This window comes from Cupressus sempervirens, chromosome 3, assembly GCF_028749045.1.
Source record: "Cupressus sempervirens isolate cs-2001-9-10 chromosome 3, ASM2874904v1, whole genome shotgun sequence".
Classification (NCBI taxonomy): domain Eukaryota; kingdom Viridiplantae; phylum Streptophyta; class Pinopsida; order Cupressales; family Cupressaceae; genus Cupressus; species Cupressus sempervirens.
The window spans coordinates 40,647,354-40,667,148 of record NC_143120.1 but is presented as its reverse complement, the minus strand read 5'-3'; the positions used below and the strand labels follow the sequence as shown (position 1 = coordinate 40,667,148).

Sequence of the window (19,795 nt, the reverse complement as noted above, 5' to 3'; positions counted from 1 at the left end):
ACCCCAATAGATCCCCCTTAGGATCATGGGTCCCAGAGCCCCTACCCCACTACCTTCACCTAATGGTCCCCTATTGAGTTGAAGCCCACCGTGTCAGGTAAAAAAGGGAAGTTGGATAAAGGGAAAGAAAAGGAACCGAAGGACAAGGGGAGAGATGGTAAGAGGAGGTCAGGGAGGATTGCGAAATCCAATGCTAAAAGGAAACTAAGATCAGGGGCCTCACAGGAGGAGGAGTTGGATTCAAAGGACATGGGTTGTCAAGAACAAAGGATCAAAGAGAAAGCTTCAAACTTTCGTGAGGGAAACATGGAGGAGGAGGAAGTGGAGGTTTTTGATTCCTCATGGTTTGGCTCAGGAGGTGGGATCAAAGAGAAGAAAGAGATGTCGCATGTTTTGACTACTATTGGGTTGGGATGTGTGCACTTAACTCGAGACTAGTTCCCTGAAATAGTGGATAGCATGCCCTCCCCTATTACAATATCCTCTCCTATTAGGGTTTCCTCCAAAGATAATGCTAACCCCCCGATTATGCAGGATGTCACTAAGGAGCAGGTGGATGGCTACTATTGTGACAAGCAAGAGCTCACTATGGAGGTCCAGAAGATGGTTGGCAATGAAATGTGGGAAAGAATCCATGCTCTAGAGGAAAGAATATGTCTCTTGACTAAATTTACTGTCAATATGACACATGTTGTTGTTGCCACGCTACACCTGCTTAAAGACCAGGAGGGTGATTTTCCTAAAAAGGACTCCAAGATGTTGTTTGACTTCCTTGCGGAAGACTGGGCTAATATACTCCTGGGGAGGAAGGATGCCAAGAAGCCTTAGGGATCTTTCCTTCTAGTTTTATATGTTGTTTTTCTATTGGTTGTTGAACTTGGCTGGGTTTAAGATAGTAGTGCCTTTGTTTTTATGTTTCCTTAGCTTATTTAGTTCTAGTATAGGCACTAGTTATGTTATGCCTCTTGATGCTCTTTTAGTTATGGTTTCGAACAATATTTTTGTGTTATAAGTGGTAGGGGGTAATTTTGGTTGATGGTAATTTGTTGGTGGTTTACCAGTTTGACTGTTTAATGGGCCAGCCCCCTAGTTTTTGGCTGCTTTTAATTCAAAAACAAATAATATTTAGGTTTTGATGAATAGCTAGTATATTTGAATTATGTCAAGAATTGTATTTTTATTTATTGAACTATGCTAAATATAATAAGAAAAATGGTAGCTCAAAATCAATTCCATAAAAAAAATAGATATGACAATTATAATCAAGTTTTAGTTAAACATAATATAGAATACATGTAATTAAAAATATCAATGCCAAACCTATACAAGAGGCTTAAAAAGTATATGATATTGAACATAGACAAGAGCTAAAAAGATTAACATCAAACCTATACAAGACTACATGAAGGCAAGCTTAAACATGAAACTTAAAGAGCTTAAAGGACTCTCTAGAAAATCTGATATCTCCATCATGCAATTTTGAAATATGATATCTTACCTCTTCAAGCTTCTTGTAGCGTGAAGAAAATTGTCGCACTTCACTTGTGTGAGTGCACCTAGATGTAATGAGTGCTAAGTGTTCCATTCAATTGATGAGAGATGACTTCATGTGAACCACTACTAAGGAAACATGGGTCAATGAGTTTTGACTCAAAAAAACTACAAAGTTGGATCCTTATAAAAATATCACAATCAATTATAGATTTTATAATCAAGTTTACCAATCATATATTATGAAAGACCATATATTATGAGTTTTCATTTCTCATTTAAAATATTACAATTAGATAGTTATACAAAATCCTTAATTATGATCTCATAAGTCAAGGGGGTCAATAATATCATAAGAATATCTAGAATTGAATATTATGCAATTGCTTTTCATTTTTTTATTTTATGAATAGTGTCTATACTACCATTATAAGAAAGTGCAACATTCCTAAAATCTAAAATGGGTATTAAACTCAACCACATAACATACAACATAAAAAAAAAATAGAGTCTAAAATCATTCAAAGAGTATTCTATCTTGGACATTATTAATAATTGAATTTTCATAAATCAAAATTTAATATACAAATAAATCTTTTGTAAGATTTTTATTCTCTTAAAATATTGATTTAAACAAATCCACTAGAGATCAAACCAAGTCATGTTGAATACAAGACTCTAACATCATTTAAAAAAATTAATACAATTACCAACTTTAAAACTTAATTACAATTCAAATAATATTAATATAAACACCACATATATGACATTATATAATTTTTTTGTTTTTTATTTAAGTGATAAAAAATTAATAGTACTATATATTTTAATATTCATTCCACCAAGTTCATAAACTATAAGAAAATTTGAACTATGTATCCACTTTTTCGTTTTCATTGCGAGCCTTCAATGCCTATAGAATCTAATTCATCCCAAGAATGTCCTATTCGTTGTTTCAGATTAAGTTTTGATAAATCATAATTTAATACATGTTGGTAAATAGATTTGTCACTTAGAAAATACGTGATTTGGCCCAATGAAGTGTATGGCAAATCAATTTCTCCAATAGTTGGATAGGCCCTTGATATCTGGCCTTCCTCTACATTTAGAGGGGCAACTCTCTCGTAAGATAAAATTTTGATTTTTAAATAAAGATGATTACAAATTAGAATATAGAAAGGAAACTATTGATGAAAAATGCACCACACGACTTCAATGTTTTCATAAAATTGATGTAAATCGCTAATGAAGACAAACAAGAACAACGGTTGAGAGCTATCATTGACACAATGCTAAGTCAATAATTCATAAATACTTGCACGATACCATGAAAATATTCATAATAGAGAGTCAACACTTTTACAACTTAGAAGAATGAAAAAGAACCCAAATGCACATTCCTTTATTTCCTTGCACCAAGAACATAAATAGAAACTTTGATTACAAAGACAACCTCTATACATACTTTCCAAAAAAATTCTTATCGCCAAAACTCTAACATAAGTGTTCCCTTCTTCCAAAATCCAAAAAAAATCCATATTACATTGAGATTAGTGAATGTATAGCTATTTAATAATAACTAACCTTTCAGGTTCGTAACTACTCAAAGAGTTTGAACTAATCCAAAGATAGTTTGTAACCAACTCTAACTTTCAATGCTTAACTATAGTTATAAAAAGTTAAGACATTGACCAAAATCAAAATTGATTCTAAAGTTGACCTCTTTACAAAATATATAAACAAAAATAGAGACAACTTTAGACATATCCACTTCTAATTTTCAACTACGATCACTGATATTTTCTATGCTTGCTCTTTGATTTGTAGGTGCTATGAGTAGCTAAGCTAGGTTTGCCTTGTATGATCTAATAATTTGATGACCTATGCTAAAACCTTTTTTTGATGATGATTAAACTCTGCATTTTTAGCTTGCATAGATCGTGTCTCTTTCTAACTTCATCCAACTCTAGGATGTAACCTGGTAACTTTTGAATATAGGAGTCCAATGCCATTGAGAGACTACTCAATCTCATCATAATGCTAGCATCTGAACTTTATTTACCACCAAGTTCGGTGCTGATCTTTACCTCTATGCATTCCAAAATGGAAGATATGTCTGGATCTTGAGTGTGTTCACTGATAGGGATACCTTCTACAATCATTGGTATATTCCCTAAGGCCTTCCTTTTCAGTAGCTTGCAAGAGTTTAAGAACTATTCTCCTTCATCCAATTGTTGATTCATGTTATCATTCTTCCATCTGATGTTTTCCAGCCATATGTCAATTTTCTCTTCTTCTCCACTGGTGACTAACTTCAATGATTTGACTATATTGCTGCCCATTTCTTTAATCTCTACTAAATTAGCATTGATTTCTCTCTAGAATGTTTGTTGTTCCTTGAGAGTTGTTAACTCTTTTTTAGTGTTTTGTTGTATGTTGTTTGCCTTAGCATATGTAACCTAACTTTCTAAATTAGGCTTGATGCTTGTTCTTTCATGCATTTTATCCATGCTTTCACCATCTTACCATAAGTTTGGCATCCTCCTATGTCTTGAATGGTTTCTTCATCAAACATCTTCTTGGGATCTCTTGTTATTTTTGTAGATGAACTAGGGTCTGGAAAGGAATCACTAACCATTGATCAGATGCATGAAGAAAGGCCTCAAACTTGACACTTGAGTTGATTCTTAGCTTGTTTATCTCTCTTTGTCTATTCCATCAAGACAACATCTGACACTTGAAAATTATGCAATGTTCCTTCGCGAGTGGTCCGACCTAGATCCACTTTAGTTATGCTAAAATTAGCTTCATCTACCTCATTTATGTCCTTCTCTATAACTGGTTGTGCAATTTCAACAAATAGGTTTCCTGAGGTAGGATTCACTACCAATCTAGAATCTATTCTAGTATTCTTTACCTTCATACCTTTATGCACTAAATCAACTACAATATCTAGATTCGGTGCTTCCAATTGGATCATCCTTATCTTCTTTCTCTCCAAACTTTTTTGTAACTAAGATGTTGAGATATGGGTAGATGAGTCAATTACCGAAGGAACTTGTAGGACTATAGATGATAAATCCAAGCTAATGCACATTCTCTATAACTGGCACCTATTGAGTTGCTTCCGAACTTTGAGGAGACAATGAGCATGTAGGGGATGCTATGGATTGAATCATCTCATCTACGAATGATGATGGTAAAGTGTTCATCTTAGGAGCTTCATCTATTATTTTTTGAATTAGTTTTAAAGTCTTCTCCTTGGGTTTTGATCTCCTCTTCTTAGTGACTACGTTAAGCTGACATACTGAAACTAGATCAACTCCTTTATCTAGATCTTCACCATCATCTCCACCTTGTGTGCTATTTAAAGAACCATAAGAAGTAGGGATAGAAGACAGAATGGCTGAAACCGATGTACCTCCCTGGGGATTATTACTTTTCTTTGCATTTTCTCTTCCTGTTGATCTAGTAATCGTGGCTTCTTTGACTTTATTCTTTAACCAATTCTTAGTTTGTTGAATCACAAAGAAGGTTCTCTCCTTGAGGTCTTTCAATTCTGGTAGAGACCAATTAATATATGGCAATTCTAATAGCTATATCCGCTCAAAGAAGAAAGGATCAATTAAGTTTGATCCATCCTCTTTTATGCTTGTCACATCCCATCCCATTTTGTAATCAATGATTTGTTGTATCGTGAATCTCATCCAGTCCCTTCTTCTTACTTCAAAGTCATTTTCACAATTTTTCCAATAGTCTTCCATCGTAGGGAAATGAAGATAGCTAGGTCCTAGTGCCAAGTTGTTTTTAACATACCTGATGCCATCAAATGGGAAACGACTGTGGAAAGAGTATAAAGTCATGTTCACCATGAATCTCTCGATATTTTGAGCATCTGAAGAAGAAAGACAACTGTAGTGCCCAATACCGATTGGGAAAGGAATTGATCCTTTGTTCCTACACTTTTTGTTTACCTGACCAATTTGCTTGCAAACTTTTGAAAGCACCAACCTATCATCCATGAAGTGAGGCAACATAAGAGGAAAATCTTGAAAACCTCCAATGTGGATGTAAGTGAATCGGGGGTACTGTGTGAAAAAGCTTCCATAAGTATTGATGAGACTAGCTACTTTAGGCGAAATTCAGAGTCCTATATCTCCCTGTAGCTCTTTGGCTATGAGCACATAAAAAGCATCATTCACCCTGTGGAAGTGTGCATTACTTTGTTTTGATTGCAACTAGGGGTAATACTTATAAATTTGCATGGTTAAGTTATACTCCCCATAAGGATTAAGACTAGGCCATGACTTCATACTAGAAATTGCATACATTAGGTACAAGGACATGTAAAACCCCTAATTCACTTTGAATTCGGTTAACTAGTGATGAAGGGCATCACTAATCATTTCTCCCCAATCTATAAATTGTTTTCCAGTGATGATGGTACTAATGTACAAAAACATCCAATCTTGAAAGTCTTTAGCGGTCTGATTTCCCACTATCCTATTAAGGAGAATTATCATATCAGAAATGTCTTCATTAAGATATTTCTATGCAACACTCTTGGTAACTATGATTGTCCTCTTCTAGGTTGATCCAACCAACTCTTAGCAATAACATTCAACCATGTTTTCTTATTCTGATGGAAGTATCCTTGAGCACCTTCTTTAGAGATTTATGTGAATTCTTCTCTTATTGGCAATCTGAATGTGATGGAGATAGACACCAGATCTAGCATCACCACGATATTACTTCCTGAGGTCTTAATGCCCCTAGAATTCTAATCATACACCTTGACACATTCCAAAACTAGTTCCGCACACTAAACTACAAGTGGATGTCCTCTTGCATGGGCTACACCACTTTCCAATGTTCATTGTGCTAGAGGTGATCTACCTTCTTTTCTCATCATCTTCCAAAAGTCTGCAATTTCCATATGTCTCATCTTTGTCTCTAATATCTTGGGAAGTGTGCTTGTTAATATCATAGGAGGCTCCTTGCCTTGGAAATTTGTACCTCATAGTATTGCTTGCCAAATTCCTTGATGGATGTTCATCTGACTTTGTATTTTCAAACTATTGGCTTCAAAGCACACAAATTCACTTGAAGTATCATGTCAAAAATTTCCTTCATGCTTTGCAAAGTTTTTATCTCGATGCATGCTTTTAAGTCAACATAGCTCAGGCTGATGATGTGAGAATGCAGAAGGCATTGCGTCAAACAATTCATGTGCTTGTCTATGTTTGAGAAAACCATTATCACTTGGGCCCTGTGTAAGGAAACTCAAGTGCGGAAACAGCTTCCTACACTAATCTCATAAGGAAAGTATGATGCAAATCCTATTAAAATCTTCTACACTTACAGATTCAATATCATGTAAACAACAATATTGCAGCCAACCATGCATATAGAAAATAGACAGAGAAAGGAACACATAACACAAGGATTTGCCGGTAGGGAAAAACCTTTTGGTAAAACAACCCCACCCCTTCAGAACCTGCACAATGTATTATCTTCAACACGAGATTACAATACACTTGCAATGTAAGTTCAACATCAACAACAAAAGACTCCAATAGCTACTTACAGTACCAACAATACACCTTTTTCGCATCGCATCTCTTCGCAACCCTAAAAACGCTTATAACATGCGCTTCACTTTAGGGCTACTCCCAAAAGGTAAACCGTATTAGGGTTTTACCATTCTCCGAGAAAATAGGAATGGGTAGAGTGTATAGTACTCAAATATCTTAGTTGCCACATGTCTTCACCTATCATTGAATCTTTCTAACATAGCTCTTACGTGTCATAGGAATCCGTCATAACCGTTTTAGTCATGATCTCCTTACACACAATTCAAGATGTCGACACATCAACATTATTTGCAAGAAATACATTTTACAAAACAAATAATAAGAATAGGAATTATACAAGGTTGAGACACCTTATTCCTAACACCCTGCACCTACTATTTTCTTTTGCTGCTCACCATTCTTAAAAACCTATTGCTCACACTTGATGGCTTGGGTCTTACATTTGCCACTTGCATTTGCCTTTGTTAAAACATCATGTCAAATAGTTTGAACAACTCTTGTACCTCATCTAGTTCACAACTGTCATTACTCTCCATTTTCTCAGGCTAGAGATAAGATGTGAATCTGATTATATCCTTCTAAGACTTTGAACCCTTTCAATGAATGTCTTGTCTTTATGAATCTTTCAGTGACTTGATGTACTATAAGTCTTACCCCAATCTTTTAAACATATGGTCCAAGAGCAATATTTTACTATCGGCATGGGTGGTAGGGGCATTAGATGCATCCAAACATGATTTATAACACACATGCATGATCTATAAAGGTTCATGGGCTATATTTTGATGATCGACATTGGCAATTATTTTACATTGGTTGCAACACCTCCTTTTGATATGCTTCCCAACTCATGATGACAAATATGTAACTCTGAAGAAGATCACAAGATGAAGCTATGTTGGGTGTATATCCTTGAGGAAGCTCACACATCCTTCTACTGTGCATATCCTGTGCAGCTATAGGCATCTTACTTAATAAAAGAATTTTTTTAATAGCACCTCATATCCAACATCTAATGATTTGAATGTGCACAAGATATGTGAATGGTGGTAGATTGGCATCCGGTCAAACATATTAGGGTCTTCTTAGATACTTCCAAATTCGCTATGTTTATCAAATTAGGAATGGTGACTGAGGGTGTAATTTGGGAATATGAAGCTGCACATTACTTGACAACTTTCACAATCCTGGATGTCACAGATCAGAAGAATGAAGATGCTTATTCAAACAATTCATGTGTCTAGTCTATGCCTTGTGAAATTCACAGATATGTGAGGAGGACCTTTGATCAAATAGTTTACATGCATTGCCTTATACCTGCGGCTGCATTCGGTTGAGAACATAATAGCAAACAATTCATGTGTTGGTCAAGGGATTCGGCTAAATAGTCTGCAAAGCCTTGTCATTTGAGATTCCTCCCACTGCATATTGACAAGTGAAGCAATCGCCCTGTTATGACTTCAAATTTTGCAAATACAAAACTACATCTTCATTGCCAAAATTGAAAGAGGTTCTTGACTAGTGGAATTAGGCCGTAGGTTGGGGTTTGGAATCCTCAATCAAACACTTGCAACTCTCCCAATGCCATACTCTTCTATGCCTCCAACATGATTATCATTGCATAGGCAATATGTCAAACAATTCATGTGCTTGGTTTATGCTTTCATCTGCGGCTTTCTTGGGATCAAGACATTCAACCAAAATAAAATGTTCCTCCACTTGGTTCTTGTTCAAACAATGCCATGAGCATAAGGAGGGGTTGTGATGTTTTATCAAACACATAGATGCTTTGATAGCGATGTTCTAAATATCCTGCCAAGAACTCCTTTCTGAAGTTAATAACTATCTTCAACACGTATGCTTCAAGCAAAGCCACAACTCAAACCCAAACCTCTTTCTAGAAGTTTAGTACGTAGAGAGAGAGGATTTTTAGTATGTGGAGAGAAAAAAGCATGAGGAGAGAGGATTTTTAGTATAGGTGGGAATCAACCTCTCTCTCTCCAGAATTAATTTAACTAGCTCTCCCACTAAAATATTTGGGTAACAATACACTAAAACAACTTTCTTTTTATTTTATTAAAATATTGATTATATTTTATAACTTTTTTTTAATATAATTATCAACTTAAAAATTTAATTACAATTCAAATTGCCCATGTTTCTAATAGTTGATCATTTTTTAGTTTTCTTGATTGCTGATTGGTCCATTGAGTGACTTTTGAGGGGTGAACATAACACTTTTTGAAATTAGCCAACATGGATGACTACTACATAGTCTCTCCAATATAAGTTTGTAATCTAAAATGTCAATACAAGAAATCCTCCACACATTTGAATCTAGAAATAAAAAAGTTAACATATCAATAGTAAAAATCTCATTTCATTAAGTTATTATATATTTTGATACTCATTCCACCAAATTGATAGAAAAACAATAATAAGTGCGCCCAACACAAATATACCATTATACCAACTTAATCTAATTATTTTCAAACATCAGACTTTAAATTTAATTTTAATTTTTAAAAATACATTAACTTCACTAATAAACAACAATGTAATTAAAAAAAACTAGTACTTTTAAATAGTATCTTGCAGCCATCAAATTTAACCAAGGAATTCTATTATACGAACAAAATGGTCTACACGCGCCGCCATTCTGTTTGGTATCACGGCACTGACCAGAACGTGCTCACCGCTAATTTGGGCCCCACCACCAAACAAATTGCAGGGATGAAAATCACGGCCGCCGGAGTTTTTCCAGGTACATTTTCACGGCAGTGACTTGGCCTATAAATAACCCACGTTAGAACTGTATGAGACAGTCACATGACAATTGTGGAAAATCAAAAGACGAGCCAGAGTTCTCGCTTCTCGCCAAACTGAAGTGCAAAGAGAGAAATTATTTTGTCCTAAAGACTTTCGGAGATTAAGTTCATTTTTTTAAGGCTTCAGGCTTCAAATCCGTCAAATTGAAACGTGAATTTACAGAGATTGCTTAGACGTTTGGGTTGGGAAGATTTCGTTCCTTGCACTCTGAGAAGTCTGAAAATCAAAATTTTAGAAAGAAATTTGGTATAGCTTTTGAGGTTTCAGGCCTCATAGGTGCAAACCTGAAATTTCAATTTGTTTTAGGTCAATAGATTTGACAGTTTTAGGCTTCCAAATCGTAAGGTGGAGGTTCTTACAAACCAGAGGTTATTTTGTTGTGTAGATTGTTTTATGCTTCGGCCCCTGAAGTACAAATTTTGAAGTGAACGAAATTTGTCTGATTCTGAAGCACCAAGAATTTTATGTCATCAAGGCCAAATCTCAGAAATTCTTTTGTTTGAATAGAAATCGATGTCTCGGGCATTTTCAAGCTGAGATTTTTTTAATTATTTTTGTTTCGGTAGAATTTGCAGGAGTCGTCACAGTCGTAAAGCTGAAAATTTCAAAACTTAAAGTGTTAAGATTGAAATTTGAGAAAGAATTTTGTTCCACAGATTTTGAAACGTCAGCCATCGGAGCCGTAAAGCTGAAATATCAAACATTATTTTGTGCTATAGGCTTTGCAGTTTCGGACTTGAAAGTCGCAAAGCTGAAACTGCACGAAGTTATTTTGCCCTACAGAGACTGGGATCCTGGAAAGTGGTATCTCAGAAATTATATTGTGGGAGGAATTTCGAAGAGGCGGCTTCGAATCCTGACAAGCAGAATTATATAGAAAAGAAAAATTGAATTTTGACGTCGCTGGTTCGAATCTCTGTTGGATCTGCAAATTATAATGGAGCAGAAAAACGTATTGATGTCAGCCTTGAGCGTGGGTCTGGGGGTTGGCCTGGGGCTAGGCCTGGCTACGGGACGTTCGCAAACTTTCCAGAAATTGGCTACGCTTGGAAGTTCCGTCAATTACCAAGAACTCATGGAGCTCGAGCTTACGAATCAGGTTGTTGACGGGAAATCTTGCAACGTTACGTTCGAGGAGTTTCCATATTATCTGAGGTAAGAGAAAATCTTGTATGTTAAGTATTACAAATATGCGTCTACATTAACTGCATAGGTTTCGAATTTAAGGCTATAAGATGATGATTGAATTGTCGGAAATGTAAGTTTTTGTGAATGAAAATGCGCTTTTGATACGAAAAATGAATTGTTTGGAGTTCAACGCTTTTTTTGGTAAAATAATGTCTTTTAGTGCATCGGCTAGCATTCATAGAGGTAATAATCCATAGTTCAGATTAAAGAAGGTTAGCTGGCTAGTAGCTTGTTGATAGACTATCCACCAGTTTGAAGGTGTTAGATTTGAGTTCTAACTGATCTATATAAAGACTAGCATAAGAACAGAGACAGGCGAGAGGCCCTGGGGACGAAAATATAGATATGTTCAAACAATTCACATTCCTAGTTAGACTTAAACCCAATAGCCGTGCAATGCTTAGCTTTGCTGGCGAAGATGTTTCTGCTCCTTTGCTCTTTGTAGTTTGAGATATCGCTTGTTCGTTTCTTTTTATGCTTTGGGAGTTACAAAGACGCCATTCTAGGACTTTCCTATGATTGTGTTGGGTGTGTAAGGATGTTCTGTGAGGCTGCCATCACAGCGATTAATTCTTTATAGTTATAGCGTCGTTTGTTTGCTTGCTTTGTGCTTTGGGATCTGGCAAAGACAGTATCCAAAAGTTCCATGATTGTAATGGGTACACCAGATGACCACAATAGCTACCAGTTCTTTGTAATTTGAGGTATAGTTTGTTTTCTTCGACTGTGCTTTGGGTAGACTCTCCATCCTAAGAGCCTTCAATGCCTATACTCCGTGATTTAGTTGGCCTTGCCCCCAAAGTTACTAGTCTTTTCGTTATGGCTCGTTTCTTCCTATGAATGATTGTTTCTGGAAATGTACAATGAATTATAGTTGAGATGCGGCTTGTTTCCTTGCTTTTTGCTTTAGGATCTGGCAGCGAAAGTATCCAAAAGCTTTCCTACAATGGTACTGGGTACAGTAGAAGACCAACATAGTTACTAGTACTTTTATTTGAGGTATTAATTGTTTTCTTCCTTTGTGCTTTAGGCAGAGACTCCATTCTAAGTGCTTTCCATGACTATGCTCTGTGAGTAAGACTGCCTTGCCACTAGAGCTACAAGTCCTCTTGCTATAGTTCGTTTCTTCCAACAAACGATTGCTTTTGGGAATGTAAAATGTGAAAGCTAGAGATCCTGAAATCTATATCAATGTTAAAAATTGTACCTGTGTGTGTTTGTGTTTGACACAATTTTTGAAATTTAGTTAAGTATACACATCAAGAAAAGGAAAAAATGTTCAAGTAGCCAAAATTTCCAAACGTGTAATGTACAGATTAATTCCAGAGAGCTTGGAGTACACCATCCTGTTCAATATCTATACAGGAGATTTGAATCACTTTAGGAAAGGTTTTCAAGTTATAAATGTTTGTTAAATTTGATGGGAAACATGTATTTTGACAAAAAAATATTTAAGCTTTTGTTAATTTAAATTACTATTTTCTGGATAGAGCTCACAGATTTTCAACTTTATCCCTACATGTTCTGCATTTCACTGTAAAATATAGACATTTACTTCTAGATTTATTGTTTTATGCTAACGAAACGATCATAGAATATGTTATAAATATTCTGTTTTTAGCAGGCTAATTTATACTATTTCAACTTTCATGTTGTTTTAGTTCTTACAAATGTCCTTTCAGCATTTTATTAATTTTCATTTTACAGAAAGAAGATTGAAGTTTTGTTGGAATTTCATAATTGAACCTGAAAAGAATTGAGATTTTTGTTGGGACTTAATGTTGTGTGTGCAGTGAGCAGACCAAAGCACTGTTAACAAGTGCAGCATTTGTTTATTTAAAGCAGGAGCAATTTTCCAAATATACGCGTAATCTGGCACCTGCAAGCCGCGCAATTTTGCTTTCTGGACCTGCAGGTTTGATTTCTTTCATCTTCCTCGAACTTTAGCCCCTGTTTTATTAATTTTTTTTTGGGGGAATCATTCCTCTTTTGTAGCTGCAGATAATTCTAAATCCCGTGGGAGTTCTTTGACTGAGTCCCTAGCAATATTTTTCATTTATGGAAGGCTATGTATTGAGATTGGGAATCGAACATGGGCATTGTTTGTATATTCTACTCTCGAAGTATGACATTAGGAAAGTAAATATTATGTTCCTACAAAGTTATAAAGCTTTGTAATATTTTCCATTGATTAAAAGAAAAATGCTATAGGCTTCCCTTAGTATTGTAGGTGGAACTTTCTCCCCATTAAACAACCAGAAGGCTGTCTAAGCTCTTCAGTATGAATTGTCATTTACATCTTATTTTGCAAATTCACTTCATACTTGTATAATTGATTTGACACTTCCAATGCCCTGAAATTTCCCTAGATAAAACTAAATATGTTTACTGTTAGGAATTTGAGTTACTCAATTTGCATCATATCAAAAGTGCAGAGTTCCTCCAAGTATTTGGTTATGGTGGAATTGATAATATCTTCTTTATGCAGATATGCTACAAGGTTTTTAAGTTGTAGAATCAATTCCGAGATGCATATTTTTTATATGACAAAAATCAAAATCATGTTTTCTTAATGTTTATATGCAGAACCCTATCCTCAAACACTTGCCAAGGCATTATCACATTACTTTGCAGCAAAATTACTTTTGCTTGATGCTACTGACTTCTGCTTGAAGGTATGTAAAAGAAAAACACTTTTAAAGTTTTGGATGGTCAGAGCATTTTATAGTTTGTGATGTTGTTTCCCCCTGGTGTAAATTTTGATATTTATTTGTTGGATCCTCTATTACTTGCTTCTATCTCATATTACATGCTATAATATGTTTCTTTACATTTATATTTCATTGCAGTTGCAAAGGAAACATGGAGGAGGCATGGATCCTGTAAGATTGTCAACCCTGGAATTAGAAAAGCTAGTTATATTTTTCTTTCGCAGCTTAGAAGATATTCTAAGTCCTGGACATCTTTCCTTGTGTTGTCTTAACAGGATTCAAAGTCATTTTCTGAGACTGCATTGGACTGCGTGAATAGCCTTCTTGAGAATCTTTCCATTCTACCAGGGCGTGCAGAAGCAAACAGTTCTAAAGCAGGTATTTTGGGGGCTGGTGGAGTTTAGGAGATTTGTTTATTTGTGCTGGGAGAGAGGAGAGAACATAGGAATGTCAATGCATGTAGTAGTGGGTACACATGATTTAGTCCTTATGTTTCAATAGCCACAATTCTATCAACCCCAGAGTATACTATATGGGTGCCAAAATCACAGGGATTGCCACCTTAAATCTCCTGGATACCTCTCTACAAATGTCATTTGGGTGCTACAAAAGTTGGGATTGTTGCCTCAAATGTTCTAAATATCTTTCTAACCTTGTCAAATTTCGGAAGATGGTTTTGGTATTACTTTGGATTATTGTTAACTGCATGTCTTAGATATTAAAAATTTCTTTTTGATTTGCTTGCAGCCTATCTTTGGCGACAGAATAGCAGGATGGAGTCAAAACTAAGGTATGTAGGTTCTCCATGTCCCCAAATCCTATGCTTCATATGTCAGAATCTCAACAAGAGCTTTCAAATACTGTATGCTTAGTATTGTCAACCATTCAGTTATTTTCCACTGACATTTTGTATCCTAATTCTTATAGGGATTCTGAAGGCACAAGTAGCCTTCAAAACAGTAAGGGCGCCTCAGCAACAGAGTCTGAGTTGTCAAGACTTGGGCCATCTATGACACCTACAAATCAAAGTAATTTCTGAATATTTGAATTATGTAGTGGTGGTTAATAGCTAGACTATAAAGGGTCTCATCTAACTTCTGAACATGTGTTGGCAGCATCCTTGAAGCGAGCAAATTCTTGGGCTTTTGATGACAAATTACTTGTGCAATCTCTTTACAAGGTAAATCTCAAAGCCAAACCAGAGCATTATGCTGAACATTTATCAATCATTAAATTCCATCACTGGCTACTAAATATTTTGTATAATTTGCACAGGTTTTGATTTCTGTGTCAAGGACTAGTCCTGTGATTCTGTATTTGCGGGATGTAGAGAAACTCATGTTCAGAGGAGAAAAGACCTATTTATTGTTCCGTAAAATGATAAAGAAGCTTTCTGGACCAATTCTGATTCTGGGCTCTAGAGTTCTGGATTTGGATGAACAAAGTTGTGGTGGAAACATGGAGAAAATGTCACTACTGTTTCCATACAAAATTGATATAAAGTCCTCTGAAGACAATACCCAACCTGAGAACTGGAAGAGCAAACTTGAAGAAGACATGAAAGCAATCCAATTCCAGGACAACAAGAACCATGTATCAGAGGTAAGGTTGCAAATAGATCCCAACAACATGGCAATACAGCAGTTTATCTCTTAATGCATATCCAGATTTTACAAATCACTATGTGTCTCTTTCTTTCTAACAGATTCTTGCAGCAAATGATGTTGAATGTGATGATCTGGGTAGTATTTGTTTCTGTGACACGAGGCTTCTCAGTAATTGTGAGTTTTCTGTAACTATTTTCCTTTAAATGGCATAAATGGTAATGGCTTGTACTTCATCTCAAGTTCTTCTTTCTAAACTAACAATTTGTTCTTGTAGATATTGAGGAAATTGTGATCTCTGCCATTTCCCATCACCTCATGAATACAGAGGAGCCTAATTACCGTGGTGGAAGGCTTATTATTTCATCCCAAAGGTATTTTTCTAATCTATAATCTATCCAGTAGATTTATTATGGTTATTGATTTTGCCACTGAATATATGCATTTGGTGCATTGCATAGTTTGGCACATGGTCTAAACATATTCCGAGCAGGAGAATTAGGCAGCAAAGAGACATTGCAAATGGAGTCCAATGGAGAAAACCCACAGGTTGCATCAACTTTTTCTTTGTTCTCACATATTTGGAATTTATTGTTAGGGCTGTAGTGGTGTTCATTATCCTTATCTCGCTTCTGTCCCACTATTTTTGTTGCTTCAGGACCCAACAAATGGGAAGGTTGAAGCAAAGATGGAACCTTCTACAGAAGATAAGTCTGAAGGAGAGAAATCAGATCCTGCCTCTAAAGGGGATGCATCTAAGAAAGAAGCAGATAACACCAAAGATGGGAAACCTCCTGCAGCTCCACCAAAACCAGTAAGTTTACTATTACTCCCTATTGCAATGATTTTTTATAGCCCCAAATACCTCTAGTTATACTGATACAAATGACCTAATTTGTGAAAGGAGGTTGCCCCGGACAATGATTTTGAAAAGAAACTCAGGCCAGAAGTCATTCCCGCAGGCAAAATTGGTGTTTCATTTGATGATATTGGTTCACTGGAAAACGTTAAGGAATCATTGCAAGAACTTGTAATGCTTCCTCTGCGACGTCCAGACTTGTTTAAAGGGGGTCTTCTAAAGGTAAAGTCCATGATTTTGTACCAAGATGAAATATCACTTGACATTTTGGCATGAACACTCTGAATGTCTGAAATACATTGTATTTAATAGTAGCTCTTTGTTTCTATATCCTATGCAGCCATGCAGAGGCATTCTACTTTTTGGACCACCTGGGACTGGGAAAACAATGTTGGCAAAGGCCCTTGCCACTGAAGCCAATGCTAGTTTCATTAATGTCTCGATGTCTACCATAACTTCAAAGGTACATACCATAAATTTCTTTATTGATTGCTTGCTAGAAAAAAGTAGGTTGTGAAGTCATAAGTAAATGAAAAGTTTTACTAGCCCATTACCCTCTACTATGCAGTGGTTTGGAGAAGATGAGAAGAATGTAAGAGCATTGTTTTCATTGGCTGCCAAAGTCGCTCCTACTGTTATCTTCATTGATGAGGTTCGACTTTGCCATTTCTATGATGCCAAGATCTTTTGCAATATTCATTGAGGAGCTCTTCTGTTTGAGATAGGTACTGTCATAATTTTTCCAATCCATATTTTGTTTGTCTATGCAGGTTGATAGCATGTTAGGGCAGAGATCTAGATTTGGTGAACATGAGGCAATGAGAAAGATAAAGAATGAGTTTATGGCTCACTGGGATGGTTTGCTCTCAAAGTCCACAGAGCGTGTTCTTGTTTTGGCTGCAACAAATAGGCCCTTTGATTTGGATGAAGCTATAATAAGAAGATTTGAGCGAAGGTGATCCAGAAAACATTATTTCAATCTGAATATAACTTTCAACCATATTGTTCTACTTCTATTATTATATACCAAGGATTTTGAATTGGCTTTATTAATGTTAATTTTGTTTCATCTAATAGTGTATGTTCTTTTGATGGCCTTTTTACAGAATCATGGTAGGACTCCCAAATGCTGAGAATAGAGAAAAGATTCTTAGAACACTGCTGGCAAAAGAGAACATTGAGGAAGGATTTGATTTCAAGGAGCTTGCACTAATGACTGAGGGCTACACTGGAAGTGATCTCAAGGTCGGTATTTATGCACCTTGATTTACTTTCTTATGTCTTAGCTCTTTTGATTTCCAGGAAGTGATTCTTCTTTTTCGAAGAGGCACATTCTTCAGCCCAGATAAGTTTTTAAGATTGACATTAAATGATGCCTGTCAATGCACCCATGTGACATTTCATTTTACTTGTCTCAAGAGGCCCATTCATCAGCCAGGTAGCTTAACTTTGTAAGGCAAAATTGAATGATGATGCTTAATGCATCCAGGTTAAACTTACCAGTGAGACAATCCCTTTTCCCCACTTGCAGCAACTTCCAGCCTAGCCACTTTGAGTGAGATGTTTTGCATATTGTCTTTTGGATATCTTTCAGCATAACAGATAATATAAGCTGAATCTGTGTCCTAGTGCACATCTTGCTATTTCTGACAATTTTTTGCCCTGGGATGCAAATGCAGAACATATGCACAACTGCAGCTTACCGTCCAGTTCGAGAGCTACTAAAGAAAGAAATAGAAAAGGAAAAGGAAAAGGTGGGTACATTCTGTGTCTTTTCTTTGTTTTTGTTCAATCAATGTTATGAATATATAGAATTATGAAGACCTAGTGGAATGCCCTCGTTTTGCCCAGGCTAAGAAAGAAATTATGGAGAAAAAAGAAGGGGGAGAAGGAGAATCAAATTCCTCTGCAGAGCCTAGCAAGGATGGTGAAGAAGCAAAGTCCACTGAGAAGCTGAGCAAGGATGGAGAAGAAACAAAGTCCTCTGAGAAGCCTGGCAAGGATGGGCAGGAAACGAAGTCCTCTGAGCAGCCTATCAAGGAAGGGGAAGATACAAAGGATGAGAAAAAAGATGAAACCGAGGAACCTGCCATTAAACTTAGACCCTTAACAATGGAGGACCTAAGGGAAGCAAAGAAGCAGGTAATTTATAAAAAATAATGCGAATGACTGTTCATTGCAAGGTTATTCAATTCTATCTAAAGAGGCAATTTATCTAACAGAAAAAGGAACTTGACTTTTGAACAGATCTCCCCAAGTTTCTCATCTGAAGGTGCTGGAATGAACGAACTGAAGGAATGGAATGAATTGTATGGAGAAGGTGGAAGCAGGAAAAGGCAGTCCCCAACATACTTCTTGTGAAGCACTTGGAATGGTTGTATTTTTGACGTAAAAATCAAATTGGTCAATCAACTGAGTGCTGAAGTGGGCTTTGTTGTGCTTAACCAGTTACTGAATCCAAGAGCATGTTGCAGTTGCCTGTGCTGAAACTCTCTTAGAACCCTGTAAATAGGATTTGAAATCAAACTGATTTCCTTACAGTGCTTTCTTTGACTCTTCTGGTGATCCAAAGCGAACAACATCAGTCTTTCCAGTATTAGTCGTTTTAATTATTTTCTATAAGCGAACTATATTCGTCCCTTTTCCAACCAGAATCACGGGTGTGATGAGTTGTTATTTGTCTGATTGTGTTAGTCTTCATTATCAGTGAGCTTGGCTAGTGAGTAATCCAGTCATATAAAGTAGTTGATTTTCCTCTTCTCAGATGAGGTCAGCTTTAGTGTTTTAATTTGTTATTTTCAGAACATATTTTAATATACAATATATTTTTCCTCAGCTATTGAGAAACTTTTGTTATGTGTTTTGTCATATTCTATGAATGGTCGTTGTTTTATCAGGAATTCATAAACTCTCAACTTGCTTTTGGAAGGAAATTTATGGATCAATGCAACTTCTGCTTCTTTAATCCTGAATGAACCCTTTTTGAAAATTCCAAGTCTTTATGAATGTTAATTGTAAATCACAGTCTTGAACATAATTAGAACAGGGTTTAGCAATGACTGAAAATGGCTACAGCCCAACATGATCGGAGAAATTTTGAGCAATATTAAATTTGGCTGTCGCTCAATACAGAAGCTAGCTCCTATAAAAGCTCAGAGGGGTTCCAATTGATGCTAGACCCAAAAAGCTTGTGTGCCTTTTTCTCCCTTAAAAACATGTGATTCAAGATCAGAATTGTCAATTTGCCCATGGGCATCTAAACTTTCAATTACAATTGCCCATTAAGGCCTCGAGTCTTGTTGAGGAGCTATCCTACAGGGAACTGAACGCAGTGTGTTAGAAAAGGAGGAATTTCTGGTAGTAGCGGATGTGTGCAACTACTTTATTTCCGAGAGGCAATGGAAGCATCTGTCATCTACATGCATTCTAAAGATTTTTAGAGCCCAAATAAGAGCCATTTGCTTACTGATGCTTATTTACATATTTGTTAAATGAGAGAGCGATAGAATAATGGAGTGA

The 19,795-nt window shown here is 36.1% G+C and overlaps 1 protein-coding gene across 2 annotated transcripts; it reads left to right on the top strand.

The window, feature by feature from the left end:
• The first annotated feature begins 9,908 nt into the window (after positions 1–9,908).
• LOC149564691 (uncharacterized) lies at positions 9,909–19,111 on the top strand. Of its 2 annotated transcripts, none has more exons than XM_089818243.1 (21): positions 9,909–11,069; positions 12,896–13,017; positions 13,689–13,777; positions 13,952–13,984; positions 14,089–14,191; positions 14,561–14,603; positions 14,741–14,841; positions 14,929–14,993; positions 15,089–15,415; positions 15,519–15,594; positions 15,695–15,791; positions 15,879–15,966; positions 16,076–16,231; positions 16,325–16,498; positions 16,617–16,739; positions 16,845–16,928; positions 17,047–17,231; positions 17,383–17,521; positions 17,956–18,030; positions 18,128–18,418; positions 18,524–19,111. In XM_089818243.1, exons 1-21 carry the CDS (start codon positions 10,852–10,854, stop codon positions 18,635–18,637), a joined length of 2,703 nt encoding a protein of 900 aa, XP_089674369.1. In that variant the 5' UTR covers positions 9,909–10,851; the 3' UTR covers positions 18,638–19,111. The 2 variants fall into 2 exon arrangements, with proteins under 2 accessions (XP_089674369.1, XP_089674368.1); XM_089818242.1 differs by having other exon boundaries at positions 16,322–16,498.
• Positions 19,112–19,795: the final 684 nt, after the last annotated feature.